The sequence below is a fragment of the Triturus cristatus genome, chromosome 2_1, assembly GCF_964204655.1.
Source record: "Triturus cristatus chromosome 2_1, aTriCri1.1, whole genome shotgun sequence".
NCBI classification, from domain to species: Eukaryota; Metazoa; Chordata; class Amphibia; order Caudata; family Salamandridae; genus Triturus; species Triturus cristatus.
The window spans coordinates 391,098,460-391,116,707 of record NC_140581.1 but is presented as its reverse complement, the minus strand read 5'-3'; the positions used below and the strand labels follow the sequence as shown (position 1 = coordinate 391,116,707).

Below are 18,248 nucleotides of genomic sequence, written 5' to 3'. Positions count from 1 at the left end.
CCATCATCTTTGAGAACACTGGAGGTGCAAAGGCAAGGCTAAAGAAGAGCAAATGTCTGAGCTTTCGGTGCAGAGGTCATTTCAGGTGTCCTCGAAATTCTCAGATTCATCCTCCTCTTCTGGAGCATCAGTGTATTCCTCGTGCTCTTCCTCGCGAGGTTCTGGGATTGGTGGAGACTCGAAAATCTCCCCTTTGACGTCTTCCGCCCCTTCAATGTCAACGTTTTCTTTTTCGGCGGCTGGGATCTTCGGGGGTTTGGAAGTCCTTCAGCGAGGTGTCAAAACCCTTCTTTTGGAGAAGTGTTGCCATTTCGGCATCGAGACGGAATATGCTACTTACCAGTATGCATCTGTTCTTGGCATGTAGAGCTGCAGAGTTGTACACTTAGCATAGATCGCCATCTGGTGTTGGGCCCGGATGTTTGCAGTTTGTTTTTCTTCTTGGACAGTCTTTGGAAGTCACGAGTTTGGTGACTCCTCCTTCGGTCCGTACTGCGCATGGGCTTCGGCTCCATCCTCAGATTGTTTTTCGCCAACAGGGAAATGATGGAGCGTAGTAATAACAGTGAGAAACCCATGTGTTGTATCTAAATAAGATGTACTGGAACGGATACAGGTAGCCGGGGAGGCGGGTGGGCGTGTACAACTCTGCAGCTCTACATGCCAAGAACAGATGCATACTGGTAAGTAGCATATTCCGTTCGAGGCATATGAGCTGCAGATTGTACACTTAGCATAGATTATATAGCAGTACCCAACCTTAGCGGCGACCACCGGTATCCGTTGCAGCTGTTTGAAAAAGTGTCTTTAGTACAGCCTGGCCCACCCTAGCTTGCTGCTTGGAATGCACATCTACACAGTAGTGTTTTGTGAAGGTGTGCGGTGTAGACCATGTGGCTGCTTTGCAGATGTCATCTAAGGGTATATTCCCTAGAAAAGCCATAGAAGCCCCTAACTTTCTTGTAGAGTGTGCTTTAGGAGGAACAGATAATGTTCTCTTTGCCTTTTGATAGCAAATTTGTATGCATTTTACAATCCACCTAGCTATCCCTGATTTCGAAATGGGGTTGCCTTTATGTGGTGGAGAGAAGGAAACGAACAATTGTTTAGTCTTCCTGAAGGGTTGCGTTCTTTGTATGTAGTATAGCAACGCCCTTTTCACATCAAGTGTGTGTAAGGCCCTTTCCGCAACAGATTGGGGTTGCGAAAAGAAGACAGGTAATTCCACTGATTGATTGAGATGGAAGGGGGAAATGACTTTGGGCAGAAACTTCGGGTTTGTACGAAGTATGACCTTGCTGTGATGCATTTGTATAGGGTTCCTGTATGGTGAACGCTTGTATTTCACCAACCCTTCTAAGGGAAGTAATAGCTACAAGGAAAGCTGTTTTCCAGGTGAGAAACTGTAGCTCACATTTGTGCATTGGTTCGAAGGGCGGACCCATTAGTCGTGTAAGAACTAAATTTAGATTCCATACAGGGGAAGGTGGTGCCCTGGGAGGAATTACTCGTTTAAGGCCTTCCATGAAGGCTTTAATAGCGGGCACTCTGAAGAGTGTTAAATGCTGTCTGTTTTGTAGATAAGCAGCGATCGCTGCTAGGTGTAGGCGTATGGATGAATATGCCAGGTTACACCTGTGAAGATGGAGCAGATAACATATGATGTGCTGTATGGATGCATCTAGAGGGTTGATTGTATTATTACGGCAGTAAATTACAAATCTTTTCCACTTTGCGGCATAGCATGCTCTAGTGGTAGGACGTCTGGCTTCCATGATGATGTTCATGCAATCAGGGGGAAGGTTAAGGTATCCGAATTCTAAGATTTCAGGAGCCAGATCGCCAGGTTGAGCTGAGCTGGGTCCGGGTGCCTGATTTCTCCATGGTTCTGGGTTAGGAGGCATGGGGATAGGTGCAGTTTTTGATGTGGTACCACTGATAGTTGTAGTAGCGGTGTACCACGGCTGCCTGGCCCACGTGGGAGCTACCAGAATGAGTGTGAGGGAGTGTTGTTGTAGCTTCCTGACCACTAATGGAATTAGTGGGAGAGGTGGAAAGGCGTAAGCAAATCTGCCTGACCAGTTCATCCATATCGCATTGCCCTTGGACAATGGGTGTGGGTATCTGGCGGCGAAGCTTGGGCATTTTTTGTTTTCGTGGGTGGCGAAGAGGTCTATCTGAGGATGCCCCCACTGTTGGAAGAATTGGTGAAGAACTTGTGGATGCAGTTCCCATTCGTGTAGTTGTTGCGTTTGTCTGCTGAGCAGATCTGCCATGGTGTTTTGTACGCCTGGAACGTGCTGTGCCAGGAGAAAGATGTTTTGGGGAATTGCCCATCTCCATATGCTCTGGGCTAAGCGGGAGAGCTGGGGAGAGTGTGTCCCCACCTGTTTTTGTATATAATACATCGCAGTCATGTTGTCTGTGCGAATGAGGACTGCTTTGCCCGAAATCTGTTTTTGGAAAGATTTTAGGGCTAGAAAGATCGCCAAGCGCTCCAGATGGTTGATGTGGAGCGATTTTTGCGGTGGCGTCCATAGACCTTGCATGGTGAGGTGTAGGAGGTGCGCTCCCCAGCCAGAGAGCGATGCGTCCGCTGTTAGAATCACCTGAGGAACCGGGTCCAGGAACGGCCGCCCTTTGGAAAGGTTTGTGGTGTTCCACCACTGCAGAGAGTGATGTGTGCGGCCGTCCACCAACACCAGATCCGTCAGCTGACCCTGGGCCTGGTTCCACTGTTGTGCTAGGCACTCTTGAAGTGGACGCATGTGGAGTCTTGCATGGGGCACTATGAAGATGCAAGACGCCATCATTCCTATGAGCTTTATAAACACTCTTGCTGGAAGAGAGTGTTGAGGAAGGAATGTTTTGCGTAAGGCTTGAATGCTTGTGATTCTGGCTGAGTTTGGATAGGCAATACCCTTGGAGGTGTCTATAGTGGCCCCGAGATATTGCTTTGTGTGAGATGGTATGAGGTGGGACTTTTGGTAGTTCACCGTGAAGCCTAGCTGGTGGAGCAGTTGGATGGTGCTGTTTGTATGTTGCACACATTGGTCGTAGGACGCGGCTTTTATCAGCCAGTCGTCTAGGTAAGGGAAGACGTGAATATGTTGACGTCTGAGGTGTGCTGCTACTACTGCTAGGCATTTGGTAAACACCCGTGGTGCGGTGGTGACCCCGAAGGGGAGAACCGTGAATTGGTAATGTTACCCGTCCACCACGAACCTGAGGTATTTCCTGTGAGAGGGGTGTATTGGAATGTGAAAGTATGCGTCTTTCAGATCCAAGGTTGTGAGAAAGTCTCCCTGGCAGAGGAGTGGGAGGACTTGTTGTAGGGTGACCATGTGAAAATGGTCTGAATGTATGTAGGCATTTAGAGGCCGGAGGTCGAGAATGGGTCTGAGGGTCCCGTCTTTCTTTGGTATTAAGAAATATAGGGAGTAGACCCCTAGATTTTGTTGATTGACGGGGACCTGCTCTATAGCGTGTTTTTGGAGGAGTGAGAGTACCTCTTGTTTGAGCAGTGTGGAATGTTCTTGAGACATTGGACGGTGCCTTGGTGGGATATTGGGTGGGGTAGATGTTAGTTCGAGACAGTACCCTGACCGAATGATTTGGGTCACCCATTTGTCCGATGTTATGGACTCCCATGTGTGGATAAAGTCTTGTAGTCTGCCCCCGACCGGAGTGGGATGGTCTGGGGGGAGCGGAGGGGAGTCATTGTGCGGGTGGGGTGGCAGAACGGGTGTTGTTGGTTTTGCCCCTGCCCTTATTGTTGTTGCCTCTGTAACCACCCCTTTGATTGCCCTTTGAAAAGGTATTTTGAGGAGGGGACTTGTAGGAGGTAGAGGCGTTATCGGTGGAGGAGCCTCTGCCTGTGCCACGAAAGGACGAGCGTCGAAAGGAACGTTTAGAGGCTTGTGTTTGGAGTGCCCCCATAGACTTTGCTGTGTCTGTGTCCTTTTTCATCTTTTCCAACGCTTCGTCTACCTTTGGCCCAAAGAGAGTTTGCTGGTCAAAGGGGTGATTGAGTATGGACGCCTGGACTTCAGGCTTGAACCCTGAGATCCTGAGCCAGGCATGGCGACGAAGCAGGACACTTGTATTTATGGCTCTAGAAGCAGTGTCGGCTGCATCGAGGGCGCACTTAATGGAGGTGTTTGTAATTAGTTTACCCTCCTGTATCAGGTCATGAGCCTTGCGCTTGTGTTTTTCTGGAAGGTGCTGCATAAGAGCCTCTAGTTCGTCATAGTGTGCTCTGTCATATCGCGCAAGCAGTGCTTGTGTGTTTGCAATGCGCCACATGTTTGCAGCTTGGGAGGCGGTGCGTTTACCAGACGCGTCCAGAAGTTTAGATTCCTTGTCTGGCGGTGGGGCTTCTCCTGAGGATTGGGAGTTAGCCCGCTTTCTAGCTGTGGAGACAACTAGGGAATCTAGGGGAGCAGGGCCCTTAATGTATGCAGGGTCTGTGGGTGCCGCCTTGTACTTCTTCTCTATTCTAGGGTTCAGTACTCTGGCCCTGACAGGGTCTTTGAACACCTCTGTAGCGTGCTTGGTGACACCCTTAAGCATGGGTAAAATAGAAGTGGATTTGTCTTGTATGTCAAATGTATCCAGTAGGAAGTCTTCTTCCACTGGTTCACTGTGCATGTCCACCCCATGGTAGTGTGCTGCTCTCTGCACTAAATGATGAAACCCTAAGGAGTCCTCTGGAGGAGACGGCCTGGATGGGTATAGGTCGTCCTGAGGTATATCTGGTATATCAGGGTTATTGTAATCCTCCCATGGGTCTGGGGTCCCTGGTGGAGTGGGATCCATTGGGGCGTCCGCCGGGTAATTGTCCGGGTCCCCGTCATCCGGATCTGGGGATGGGGCCGGATTGTAGTGAGGTAGAGGTGGCGGAGACCTGGGAGGGGGAGGGGGTGGAGGAGGTAGGGGAGGTAGGGGAGGCGGTAGTGGGGAGGGCACTCTGAGGGGAGAAGTAGCAAAATCCTTCCTTTTGGGTGGAGGAGGAGGAGCCGGAGTATCAAGGCGTCTTTTCTTGGTAATTAAAGTCAAAAGCCCAGTCTTTGGATCTTTGGACAGAGTCTTTTGTAAAGGGTCTGGTGTAAACAGAGCCAATGGTGCCGAATCGTCTGTCGGCACCGGTGATTTCGGAACCGAGGGTTTCGATGGTTTGTGTGCGCCATGCTTTCTTGAGGTCTCCGGGTGTTTCGGCGTCGAATGAGGTTTCGGCGCCGGGGCGTCGGTGCCGACAGATTTATGTTTGTGTTTGGTCGGCACCGAGTGTCCAGGCTTCGGCACCGGTGGCTTCGGAGTCGAGCTGGATATTGCTTTCTTCGGTGCCGGATGCGGTCTTTCGGCACCGGGCGTCGGCTGGCTCGATCCCGAGCTGCCGTGAGACTTTGGAGGCTTCGACACCGGGCCCGTAGGTGGGGTGATAGAAGCTTTGGTTTTGGTTTTGCCCAGGCCGGCAGGCGAGGGAGTAACCTGAGTCTCTTTGGCTTTCGGCGCGGGGGTGGGAGGGGGCATAGTACTCACGGCCCGCTGCGCCGGTGTAACGTCCTCCACGTCGGAGTCGTCGGCCTCGGAAGTGCTGACGACGTCTTCCTCCTGCTCGGTGTGTGTTTGCCCCGAAGCTTCGGCGCCGTCTCCGAAGATGTCCGGTGGAGCTGCAGAGGATGAGTGCGCCATGGTGCGTCGAGCTCTTCGATCTCGGATGGTCTTCTTCGATCGAAAAGACTTGCAGGCGGGGCAGTCTCTAGCCTCGTGTTCAGGAGAGAGGCAAAGGTTACACACCTGATGGAGGTCGGTGTGGGGAAATTTAGACCCACATTTTGGGCACTTTTTGTACGGAGTCCTTTCCATCGGCCGGGACCGGAGTCGAGGAGGGCCCGAAGGCCAGTGCCGATGTACGGGATGGAGAAAGTGCCGCTTCGAGAGATGAAGATGATGATGAAGAAACTCGAAGAATCGAGGATTTTCCGTCGAGGCTGGAACCGTAGAAGTTCGAAGCCGGAGCACGAAGTATCACATCCGAGCCCGATGGCGGAAAAAAAACAATCTGAGGATGGAGCCGAAGCCCATGCGCAGTACGGACCGAAGGAGGAGTCACTAAACTCGTGACTTCCAAAGACTGTCCAAGAAGAAAAACAAACTGCAAACATCCGGGCCCAACACCAGATGGCGATCTATGCTAAGTGTACAATCTGCAGCTCATATGCCTCGAACATTGCCTTTTCTTCTCGACCTCGAGGACTCTCTCGGCGTCGGAGGCCGGAGACTTTCATTTCTTGCTTGCGCTTCCCTTTGGGATCTCGTGTTCAACCCTAGTCTTCAGCGCCGTATGCGATTTTCCCTCAACAGTCTACCTTGGCAGGGTTCCATGGGCTTCTTTCAATCACAGCTGATCTCTATCATCTTTTTCTTCGGCGTCGGGGCTGCCTTTGCCTGTGCCTTGTTGTTGTGGCCCTTAGGATACGACGGATGTTTATGGTGTCTTACACCTTCTCCGTCTTCTCAGCTTCACCCGATTTCTTGCGGGATGGATTTTCGGAGTCGCCCTATAGAATCTCGAAGTCTGAGCATTCGTGCTTCGATTCTGCCGGGACTCCTTGGTCTTCATCCCTGGAAAGGCCTAAGTCCTTCAGTGAGATTTTCTTCAAAGTTTGTGACATCGTTGCGTAGTGGGCCTCCCTCTGTTTTCGGCGTGTCCCGAGTGTTTTCGGTTGGAACACTGCGCAGGTATTTTCAATCTTGTGTTCTCGTAGTTCTGTCCCCCTCTCCGGTATCAAAGTCGATGGAAGATGGAGTTTAATTGAAATCTTGTACTCTTTTTTAGGGGGTAGATGCCTACCACGTACAATGACAAACTGGGCGCCGTCTGACGTCACACAGGGGACATACCTGGCACCGAATGGTGGTCGACGCCAAAAACAAGAAAACAAAAAAAGAAAACCAAGATTATTCCGGACCCAACCACTAGATGGCGAAATGACGCACAGCATGTAAATCCAGAAAAGGATTCACGGTGCAAAACTGAAAGTGCTCCTAGCCTACCTAAAACTGCAGATAACGCCTGTGGGACTGCAGGGCGGGAATGCGAAAATAGGAGTCCTGGAAATCCAACACTACCATCCAGCCTCCTGGTTCCAGGGCACACAGAACTTAGGCCAGGGTGAGCATTTTCTATTGGTCCTTTAAAGAAAGCGTTCAGAGGGTTAAGATCTAGGACGTGGCAAGACTGTCCTTTCTCAGCACTAGGAAATAACGAGAAAAACAGTCATCCACGATCTCTTCCAGCACACTCTACAGCTTTTGTAGAAGAGAGCCTGAATTTCCCCTAAAGTATGGCCAAGTGATCCTCTGGGAGATGTTATGGTGTTGGCAGCACATCAGAGGAAAGCCAAAAGAATTAGGAAGCAACTGCGCTGCGCAAACTTGAGCACCCATTGGTCAGATGAGATATTACTCCAGCCAAGGAGGTGAAAGGTGATCTACATGAGGCAATTGTGCGTTTCAGAGGAGGACTTAAAGGAGTTTTGTGTTGGCTTCTGGGGGATAGAGGGGGACTGGGGATTTAGGTTGATCGTTGCCCAAGGGGCCAGGACGCTGGCAGCCTGATTCCTTGTAGTTACTCTGAAAGGACTGCAAACCTGGTTGATGCTGGGGCAACTTTCAGCATGGACTCGTATCTCCTCCTGAAGCCTCAAAAGGGGGGAAATTGTTGGGAGAACTGGTGCACGTGCCATTACTTTACTGTCTTTAAAACGCACTAGGGCAGAATCTGCCTCCTCTCAGAAGACACCGGTCCCATCAAAGAGCATATCCAGCTGGTGCAGACTGCTCTAACCAGGCAATCTGTTGTGTTCAGGCCTCAAATGGAGTATTCAGCAGTGTCCTTTTCATCTTGAATAAAGCACTGAAGGTTTAGTCATACATCGTCTAGGACAGTGGGCAAGATATCTGCCACCATATCCCATCTGGCATGAGTGCATCTTCTAAGGAGGCAGCTGGTATTGACAGATCTAAGGGTAAATCTGGTCAAATACAAAGTCCTTTTGGCAAACGCCTCCATGAGTTTTGACTGTCTGGTTGGGTGATCAGGACACATTAGGGTTCAAAAGACTGGTGGAGGCCTGAAACACCAAACTTTCTGGTTATGGATGTAGGAGGAACAGAGGGTCCCCAAGACTGATAAATGCTGCCTTGCAATCTGTTTAGTGCAGGACAAGATCCTGGTTTTGCCCAGATGCCTGTAAGGGCCTCAATGAATGGCAATCGAGGTTCCTGGTTAGGTTGTACAGGTTGAAACACTTCTGTCAAAATGTTGGTTTTAATGCAAGTGGTGGGTAGTTTGAGGTCCAAGACTTCGGCAGCTCTCCTAAACATATATTCTAATTAATGCTGGCATTGAGTGAATAATTCAGGGTCAGAATTGGGATAGATGCGATACTGCCTTGGAGTCAGAAAGGACAACCAGCTTGGCTTCCAGCATGGGCTTCACTGGGGCGGTAAACTTTGGAGTTAAGCAAAGAGAGGAGAGGAGTTGGCCTAACGGCTAGGGCGGTCGACCTCGAATCTTGGAAACCGGGTTAGAGTCTTGGCAATGACACTGAACATCCTGCGATTCTGGGCAAATCACTTAATCTCCCCGTGCCGAACATAAATGAATGTGTGTCCTCATGTAAAGCAAGTGGTGCTATGTAAAGCGCTCCGATACCCGGTCAAGTCCGCACTATGTAAAACTGCATAAGTAAAAATAATTTAAACAAGACTGCCATCACGGCAAGTGGCACAGTGTATCAGTGCGGACCTGCCACCAGTGGACCGACTCTAGGCCACCTTTGATCCTTGGGGCTCACAGCGGTACAGTTTGGTGCCAAAGATTTAGTCCATAGTCTTTAAATTCTCAGAGCTTATGCGGCATTGCCAAAGGGCCCAGAAAGTTGTCTCGTAATCTGCTCCGGGGGTCAAGAACAAAGTTTGCAGCCTCATGGAACATGGGGCTTTGTGCTTCTCCGGGTGATGGGAGTGGCAGATGTGGGAGAGCCATATTTAAATGTGGGTGTTTTTTTTTTTTTAAACTCTTCTTGGACTTGTAAAATAACTGGTTGTGAAGATGACTGGTTGCAAGATCAGCTGCAGGAGTGCATTTGTGCCCAGACCGGTCCTTAGATTTCGGTTGATGTTTTGTGGCATACAGCTTTGTATCAAGTCCTCTTTGGGACTTCGTCTTGGCACATTTGTCATATGATGCCAAATGGTGCTTGGAGCCCAGACACCAGAGACCGATCTTGTGTGGGTCCATCACAGACATCTGCTTGTGGCAGTCCTTGCATGGTTGGAGGGGAAACGTCCCCTTACACACTGGGATATAAGGGAAATAACTGTCAAGTCTGAGACTAGAGGGAGCAAGTTGTGGATACACTTGGGAAGGAGAAGAAAGGGATAAGGGGCCATATGTATCAACACATTTCCCCATAGACACAGAATGGGCAAAACCCTTTGATACATCTGGCCCAAGATCTATTAAAAACTTAAGCAAGATGGTGTCAGTTTGATTCCTAGCCGTGCATCTTGACAATCGGCCATGCGGACTGATCCAAGATGCCGAGATTGAAGGAAAGCAGGACGCGAGTACAGCTGCTCCGCTATTCAGCTCAGAAATTTGGAAGTAGTTTTTAACGTCAGAAGAGACGCCGCGCTAGGAGAAACGATACTCTGTTTTATCTGCTATTCGATCTTTTGCAACATTGTATCACTAATCCTGGCGCTCCTTCTGGGGCCCCCGCCTTTGATTCAGAAAGAGAGCAGAACACGAACAATACAGCTCTGCTCTCGAAATCGGAGAAGTGCAAGAAGACGTGGTGCGCTTTATTTTTTCTGTTACCCCCAGCCACTGTATTATTTGGCTCCTTCGGCGCTCACTCCAGGACTGATTTTTGTAAACAGAAAGTCACATCTGGAGCGCAAAATGTCGTCCAGTGGCCCCAGAGCTGTGAAAGCCAACAACCCAAGGAACACTCAGCCCGCGCCATGCAAGAGTACTTCAAAAGAGGCTGCTACATCAGACAGCTTAATGAAAGGTAAAAGGGAAGCCAACTGTGCAAAACGGGCTACGGGGAAAAACCGGAGATGGTGGGGTGCCCAGGGGGGGTAAGGAGGGCTCTCAACCAACAATTGCAGAAATGTTGTAGGACCTATAACACCATCCATTAATCTGGACTCTGCTCTGAATGGCGCCCCAACCCCCATCCCCACCACTGGACCTGATCCAGACCACTTGCTGGCGGATGTATCGGAGCACCTGAACCCTGGAGCTAACCCGGGGGAGACTCAAGAAAGAGGCACTCCTTTACAAAGAGGTATATCTTGGCAAGCAATTTTTAGACCAAAGTAGTTAAGAGGGCCTAGTGACTTTTGAAAAGGTACCAGTTGATATAACTACTTCTGCTCTGCCTCCTGAAGACACTGCTACCCCCTTAGACTCCATATCTATCAAGATGATGGCTACAAGCGAAACAGGGTTAAACCACCTTGCAAAAGGTATCAATGACTACATCCTCAGAGCACAGCCTAATCTTGGTCTTCGAGCCCCTTGGACCGCAGAGGTTAGTGGTGAACATTTCTATTCGGTCTCAGTCGGCTCCCTATCCACCTCTGACGGAGAACCAATCAGCTTCAGTTCCAGTGAAGACATTAGTATGGACCTCCCTAAAAACACAGGGACAGTACAACGCCAGGTAAAGAATAGAAATCCCCCTAAGAGACGGAGCCAGCTCAAATGGGAGTATTCAGATTCTCAAATGTCCTATCCCCCCCATGTGAAGAAGATGAACAGATACCCATCTGGGAAAATGTTAAATCTGCAAACACGACTGAACCTACCATAGAACCCTCCTTATCCTCAATCTTGGCCTCTATCAAGGATTTTCAAGAAGAAGGGGGACAAGGGGGGGGCAGGTCACGAACCGTTGGTGGTGGTGTTCACGACACTTGCAAACTTGATACTGGTTAATGATAACAAAACACAAAAAAAGGAGGGATAAATTACTATACAAAGGAAAGGAAAATTGGAAAAAAGGAGGAAAAAAAATAAAAATAAAACGTGCAAATAAGTAAAAAATTAACATATTGTGGGATACACCCAATATATAATGGCACAGGATAAACAGAGGAAAAACCAGTCAGAAACTGTCCAAAAATATGAATAATCAATGTTCCTTAAATATTGTGTCCGTTAATATCTGTGGTCTAAATGATGCCTTGAAAAGGCAGAGAGTAGCTCAGGGTTTACGTTTTTTAGGAGCTGAACTTATCACCCTACAAGAAACACATGTGGAAGGGTCCCATAAGCATTTACTAAATACATTTGGGTATAGTGTCATCGGGGGAACCCACCAGGGGGCAAAGACTAGAGGAGTTGGAGTGTTGGCCCAAAATAGACATCCATAGACCTCCAACAGGGTAAAATCCGATCCTCTGGAGAGGTGGTCTATCGCAGAATGTCATTCCCCCTTACTCGGCCTTTACGTTGTGCTCCATATATGGGAGTAAAACGGATGATCCTGGGGTCATTGATTGGATCTCAGGAGAACTTGTGCATTGGCCTTTACCACTGGTAATCTCTGGGGATCTAAACATCAATCTGCCCAGCAACTGGAAGGCAACCGATCACTGGCCCTCTACAGGTAGGAAATGCAAAGTCTATCAGGCCCTACTTAACCTAATACAAACACACAGGCTTGGTGACGTCTGGGCCAACTTAAAGCCCACTCAACCAGGGTGTACATACTTTTCAGCCCCACACCACTCACTTGCTAGACTGGATTATTTTGTGTCCTGATCAATACTTTAAAACTTCTCTATTGAGATGGCCCCACGATTCATGTCGGATCATAACCCCCTTATTTTAAACATCAATGGGCTAGGGTTCAGGAAGGAAACCTTGAATTGGAGTTTTGAGAAAACCTTATTGTATGATGAGGCCTATCGCTTACATATGATGGGGTGGATTAAAGAGTTTTTGGAAATTAACAGGCTCAGCTGCAGTGAGTACTGTATGGGATGCAAGGAAGGCGGGTATTCGAGGTGAGACTTAGCGATATTCCATAAGACAGAACAAAAAAGACAAAATACGGCTAATAAGGGCACATGACAAGATGAAAAAAGCAGAGGAAAAACTAATCTTAGCAGTCAACACAGGGGCTGAAATCGAAAATGCTCAGCTAGACGTAATAGCAATTAAGGCAGAAATAGGGTCCATATTCGCTGAAAAAAATACCAAGAAATTGGCCTCTGCCAGGGAAAAAATATTTGAATGTGGCGATCACATCGGCCATCACCTTGCCCTTACAATTAAACAGGTATGTGCTAGTGAAATCCAGTCAATCCAGCTTAGCTCTGGCAAGATTACAAAAGATGCAAATAAGATCTGTAATGCATTTTGTAATTTTTACCAGAATCTCTATTCAGAAGATAATAAAGGGTCGCCAAAAATGAGAGGAGGACAGTCTGGCATATCTAGACCAGATCACCCTTATGGCGCTCAGTCCCGATGACTACGATCAACTTGATGGAGCCTCCTGGGTGGGAAAAGATAGTTAAAGCCCTAGGAAGTCTTCCGGATGGGAAAGCGACAGGGGCCGATCATATACCAGCGGAGTCTTATAAAATATTTGCCCCTCAGATTAAACACATTTTTATTACACTGATAGAATCCATCTTTTGTGGCGCGCACCCCCCCCCCCCCCCCCCGAAATCTTGGTCTAATACCAAGATAGTGATATTCCCGAAAAAAGACAAATCTCCTCTAAAAATGGGATCCTATCGACCAATCATCCTGATAAATTGTGATTCCAAAATATATGCCAAGGTATTTGGCTCAAGACTATCACTGAGAATAGAGTCTTTGGTCTTGCAGTGGCAACAAGGGTTCATCCCTAAAAAGAGTACGACTGAGCATATTCGTAGAGCTATCACCCTCTTGGATGCAGCTCAAGTAACAGGAGACCCGATCTCATTAATTCTACTAGACGCTGAGAAAGCGTTTGATCGGGTCTCCTGGTCATTTCTTTGGGCTGTCATGAGGAAAATGTGCTTTGGTCCGAAAGCAATACAAGCCATACAAGCTCTCTATTGTAACCCCACTGCTAATGTATTAGTTAATGGCACACTGACAGAGCAGATCAAAATCTCACAGGGACCCGCAAGGGTTGTCCATGCTCACCTCTGCTCTTCGCTCTTATATAGACCCCTTTATAAAGGCTGTAGAAAACAATCAAACAATCCAAGCGGTGAGCAGACTAGGGCTGGACACCAAAATCATGGCTTATGCAGACGACCTGGCGGTGGTCACCCCTGATCCTGTAAGCGCCATTGATGCTCTAGAGCTAGAGGCAAAAAAAATTGGGAAGGTGTCAGGTTATGCCCTTAACCAAGGTAAAACCCAGATCATTCATAACAATCAAATTGGTTGGGCAGACGCCAGAGTGGTACAGTCTGCAAAATATCTGGGGGTCACTTTAATGGCAGATATCGACCGAATAGTAGAGAACAATCTGACCCAATTAGCTACTGAAACCAAACGGGCACTTAAACAGCTAAATAACTTGCACCTTACCGTTGTTGGGAGATGCAATGTCATTAAAATGACTTACTTTCCTAAACTACTCTACTTTTTTAGAGCGATCCCTCTGGAGTTAAGTAAAATAATGCTACAGAAATTAGATCATATCTTTTCTCAATTTGTCTGGGCATACTCCCGGCCAAGGCGAGCCTTTAAATTGCTTTCTCTTCCGAGAGAGGGGTGGCTGGGCGTTACCATAAATAAGCTTCAAATGTTATAAGTATCATTGCACTGTTATGTCTATTTCTATCCGCTATTCTTTTTTCCTTCCTTCTAGTCTATTTTTCTTCTTTTCTCCGTGCTTCTTTCCTCTTTTTCACCTTATTGACTGCTTTCTCGACTCTTGATACACTAGATTCTGAATACCTGTGATAGGTTACTCACCAACCAATTCCTACTCTGATGTTTAAGTGTCGGGGGCGGAGGGAGGGCAGGGGGGTTTGTAAATGAAAAGGCTTCCTATTTTTGTATTTCTCTTTTGTACTTTCAATAAAAAAAAAAATCAAAAAAGGAAGGAGAAGAAAGGAAATAACATGGGCGTGCAGCAGTTGTTCAGATAGTGGTCCAATGCCCCATCTGGAGCGGGATGGACTCTGTAGCTGACATGCCACTCTGTGTAGTCACGCGAGGAAGGTACTAAGAAAATCTTTCAGATCCAGTCTGGCGCCTGGGGAAATTCACCAGGTGAGGGGCCTGCAGTTAGAAGTCTCTAGCAGAACAAAGTGCCTCTATAATATAAGAAACACACGTACCCAGTGGAGCGTAAATCGAGATCTCATTGGGAGTATGTGATTGGCAATAATAATGTATTTACTGTGACACTAGAAGGCCACTCATGGCGCAAAATGTGCAATACAAAAACATTTCCTAACTCCGGTTCTTTTAGAGATAGTCTCAATATTTAAATCCATTGCAAATACTGTAGAGACATTTTTTGAAAAGTCCACACCCGGGCCTCCACCAGAGAAAGATTTAGCTACATACACACACACTTTAACAGAAAAACTGAGAGCGGGCACATTTATACCAGCAAGACTCTTATATAGTGTTTATCTGGTACACACTTGAAAAAAAACGACATTTAAACTCTGGTGTGGCCGCCACAGAAAGTGGGCATTGGATATTCACCACATTAGTCACCATCTTGGCAACGTCTAGTAGATTTTTGGTTGTCTCCCAGAAATCAAAACATTAATACATTTAATACACAGGCAAATGGCTGCTTTTTCTACCACAAAGGGACAGAACATAATGTAAAACTAAGCTCAAGCTGAGTTTTGATTCTATCGTGGCGAAACGCACTGTGAGTTATCTGGAGCTGCACCTTAATTTGCAAGTACCAGTAGTTGCCAGTTTCTTAATTTCAATTGTTATTTGAGCCAAGTACACCTCCCATTGCTTCAGCCATAAATGTCACTTTGTTTTCTGTACTGTGTGAACTTGCAGCATTGCAGGAAACCTTGCCTGCTTTGCAATGAAAGGAGGATCAATACACAGGTGAGCCAATGAACTTGCAAAGCTTAGTTTATTAGGAATGAGCTCGGCAAGCTGAAATTGATGAAATGCCTCAACCTAAGCAGGTAACTGAGCACCCACTGTGTCAAGCCAACATTAAATATAGCAAATGGCTTCTATTTTTGTACAAGTCTTAGAAGCATACACTTTCATGTTGAAATCTGCAACACACGTGTGGATGCTTTTCTAGAGGCAAAATGTAAGAATACACTTCCAATTACCAATGGAATTGCTTGCTGTACTCCTACCCAACATCATTTAATAATCCGTAAAGTACCTGAAAACATGGATATGTAGATACTTATAACCTGAAAAAAGTAACATTACAGGCTCAGAAAGTTTGTGCCACTAATAAAATCCTATAACTGAGAATTGTCCTTCTACCGGACTCCAGATAATCGCTCTTTTCCCAGGTAGGCACTAAGCAGTAACTGGCCCTTGCTACCAGTTCTCAAAAATAAACCTAGTTAAAGAGCTTGGCTTTTGTTGCCTGTACTACAAGAAAGGCAAGACTCAAAGTGATAAAGGGAAAACAAGGTTTGGATTCGGTTAACTAGCATCATGTACTAAGGCTCGATGTTATTTAAACATTGTTAAAGGGCATTAAAAGATTAAATACCTGCGACCTACAAAACAAACTGGGCCAGAGAATCGTACAAAGAATTTGGCTTCTGCTAAACTCATTTTTGGAAAATTAATGCAGTTTCCCCAAGTTTAAAAAAAGCCAAGTAAATTAAACTGTTTAACATGTTTAATATGAGCAACATTTGTCGCAATCTAGCTTTAGATGTTGCTGTCCTTGCTTTTACAGTTTGTCTAGCTGCTATGTCTTCTACTTATCGAAGTAGAGATGGCATGTTTCTATGAGAGGTATAAATTACAAAAACTTTGTAACTGAACTTCATCGACCCAGACGCATTCCTCAGTTTGTGACAACCCTGGCTCTATTTCTCACCCCCATTTTCTTCTAAATGTCATGTCACATCAGCAGTATTCAGCTCTTGCCCCTCCTGTGCTCTCACCACTTCCAGCAAATCCAGAAGTCTAAGATATTTTATAATATCTGTCAGCACCTGATTCAAACGCGCACTGTACACCCCATTCACTAGAAAAGCGTTATCCTCCACTATTAATTCTACAACTCACTGAAATGCCCATCGGATTGTCTCGTTTTCAGCTGCAATGTAGGGGAGCCAGGAGTTCAGTCGAGTTTTATTCAATCTGACCATTAATTTTGCTGCTTCAAATTGATCCCGAAAAGGAGGTAGGGAAATTAACTTCAGGGGGTCTTGAAATAGAATTAGGTCAGCAAGTACTCTGTACCGACAGGTACCATAGCACTCTGAGCACAGAGTAGGGTTGGCATCGATGTCCATGAGCAACACTTAGGCGGTGATGCCCAATTCCATGTGCAGAATATTTGCAAAACATTTAATGGACACAGATGCTGCAACTGGGCTAGGGCTACCATGCAAAGTAGTGAGAAGTGGGTACCCGTCATCCAATCCACTATCTACAATTACTGCAGCAACAACATTATCCACAGCTGTGCTGACCAGTGATTTTCTTGCAGTTCCTGAAAACCAGAACCATCTTAGAACTATAAAGAGATCCGGACCATGATCTAAATCCAAATACACAAAGATAAATAAAAAACCAGCTCGAGCATTTTAGAAAGATCATCCATTCTTTGAGCAAGCATTAAGTGTCAAAGTTTAATTTACCTAGTTCATCCCACAGCTGCCGGTACTTGTCAGTCATTGCAGTACCCTGTTGCCTCCAAAGAGAAAGCCTCGGGTCAGCCATAAACTGCTCAGTTATTAACGTCAACATGCGAGCTCCATTCGAGTCCCTCATCTTCAACATCTCTCGGACCTGGAAGACAAGCCACAGCTACAAATCAGCACAAACATTGGATATTCATAAACAAACGTAAAAATACTAACAAAGTGGTACTGGTCAGAGAAAACTAGACAGAAAAAGGTTACCTCAGGACACCTTAAGAATTACACTGCCAAACTTAGGAATTCAGGGTAAACTAAACCACACAGATCCCAACTGAAACACACCATCTTAAGCTCTGCGACAATTGTTTTTGCTACATAGGTCTGTATTGAGAAGCAGTATAGTAAACTTTGCCATACCTACCAAGACTGGAGTAGTCAGTGTAGCAGTCCCACTTAAGCAGAGCTTGTCAGCAATGACCATGCGCTCAAAAGAATGCATTGTAAGTAATGTGATATTTGCTACAATTTCACTTGCTTGCACAGACAACTGCAACATATCTTGAGTTGAAAAATGGCAAGAAGAGTACTGATTTCCAAAATTCTGCAATTTCTCTATTGAATTCCCTAGTTTACAAGTAAATGACCATTAGCATAATACATGCAGGAGAGATCATGGCCACGCAGGCTGCCAAGAGGACAGCCTAGCAGCGAGCTCGGACCATAACACACCAGCAACAGCAACTGGGCCCCCACCATGGCAGGACATTAGCCGAATTGGTGGAGGCCGAGAGCTGAGATCCTGCAGAGTTTTGTGGGGACCTGCTGGGCTATAGGTGGAGGTGCAGCTGCCATCGCAGACTGCGGTACAAAGGGGGCCTGGTGGCCTCAGAGACCCGGCTGCAATAGGGGCTGCCGGTGAGCCCAAGGCTGCCCCCTCACTGCACCCTTCTAACAAGACCGCGCACCACCCAGAGGGGCCATTGGACCAGACAAATACATTGCGGCCTAAATGGAGGGCTCTCTGACCAGTCTGGAAGCCTGCACACCCGGAGGGGCTCCACCAGAGCCCTTTTGCTGCCACCACCCGTGTTGCTGTCCTAGACACCAGGGAACCTGTAGCCAGTCAGTTTACATCCTTGAGGGACCTGGACAACATCAGAGCTGCAGGTTAGTGGTGGCGGGGCAGGGATGGCGATGTTACTTTATCATTTCGCCTGAGAGTTTTTGTATGGTGAAGCTAGGGCCCAAGACAGATGGAAAATGCCCTGGAGGACACAAAGTTGGGTGCTGTATCCCTTAAATGCTGCACTAGCTTCCCTCTCTGGAACTTCGTGGAAGTAAAGTGAACGCTGCACAACTGCAATGTAGAATATGCC

General features: G+C 47.1%; 1 protein-coding gene across 2 annotated transcripts in view; it reads right to left on the bottom strand.

Annotated features, from left to right (window-relative positions):
* Window positions 1-18,248, bottom strand: part of ZSWIM6 (zinc finger SWIM-type containing 6) — a 528,445-nt gene that overhangs the window by 207,972 nt on the left and 302,225 nt on the right. For both annotated transcript variants that reach the window (XM_085631506.1, XM_085631504.1), the window contains exon 4: window positions 16,870-17,020. In XM_085631506.1, the coding sequence (XP_085487632.1) occupies window positions 16,870-17,020 (151 nt within the window). The remainder of the gene's footprint in view (window positions 1-16,869; window positions 17,021-18,248) is intronic.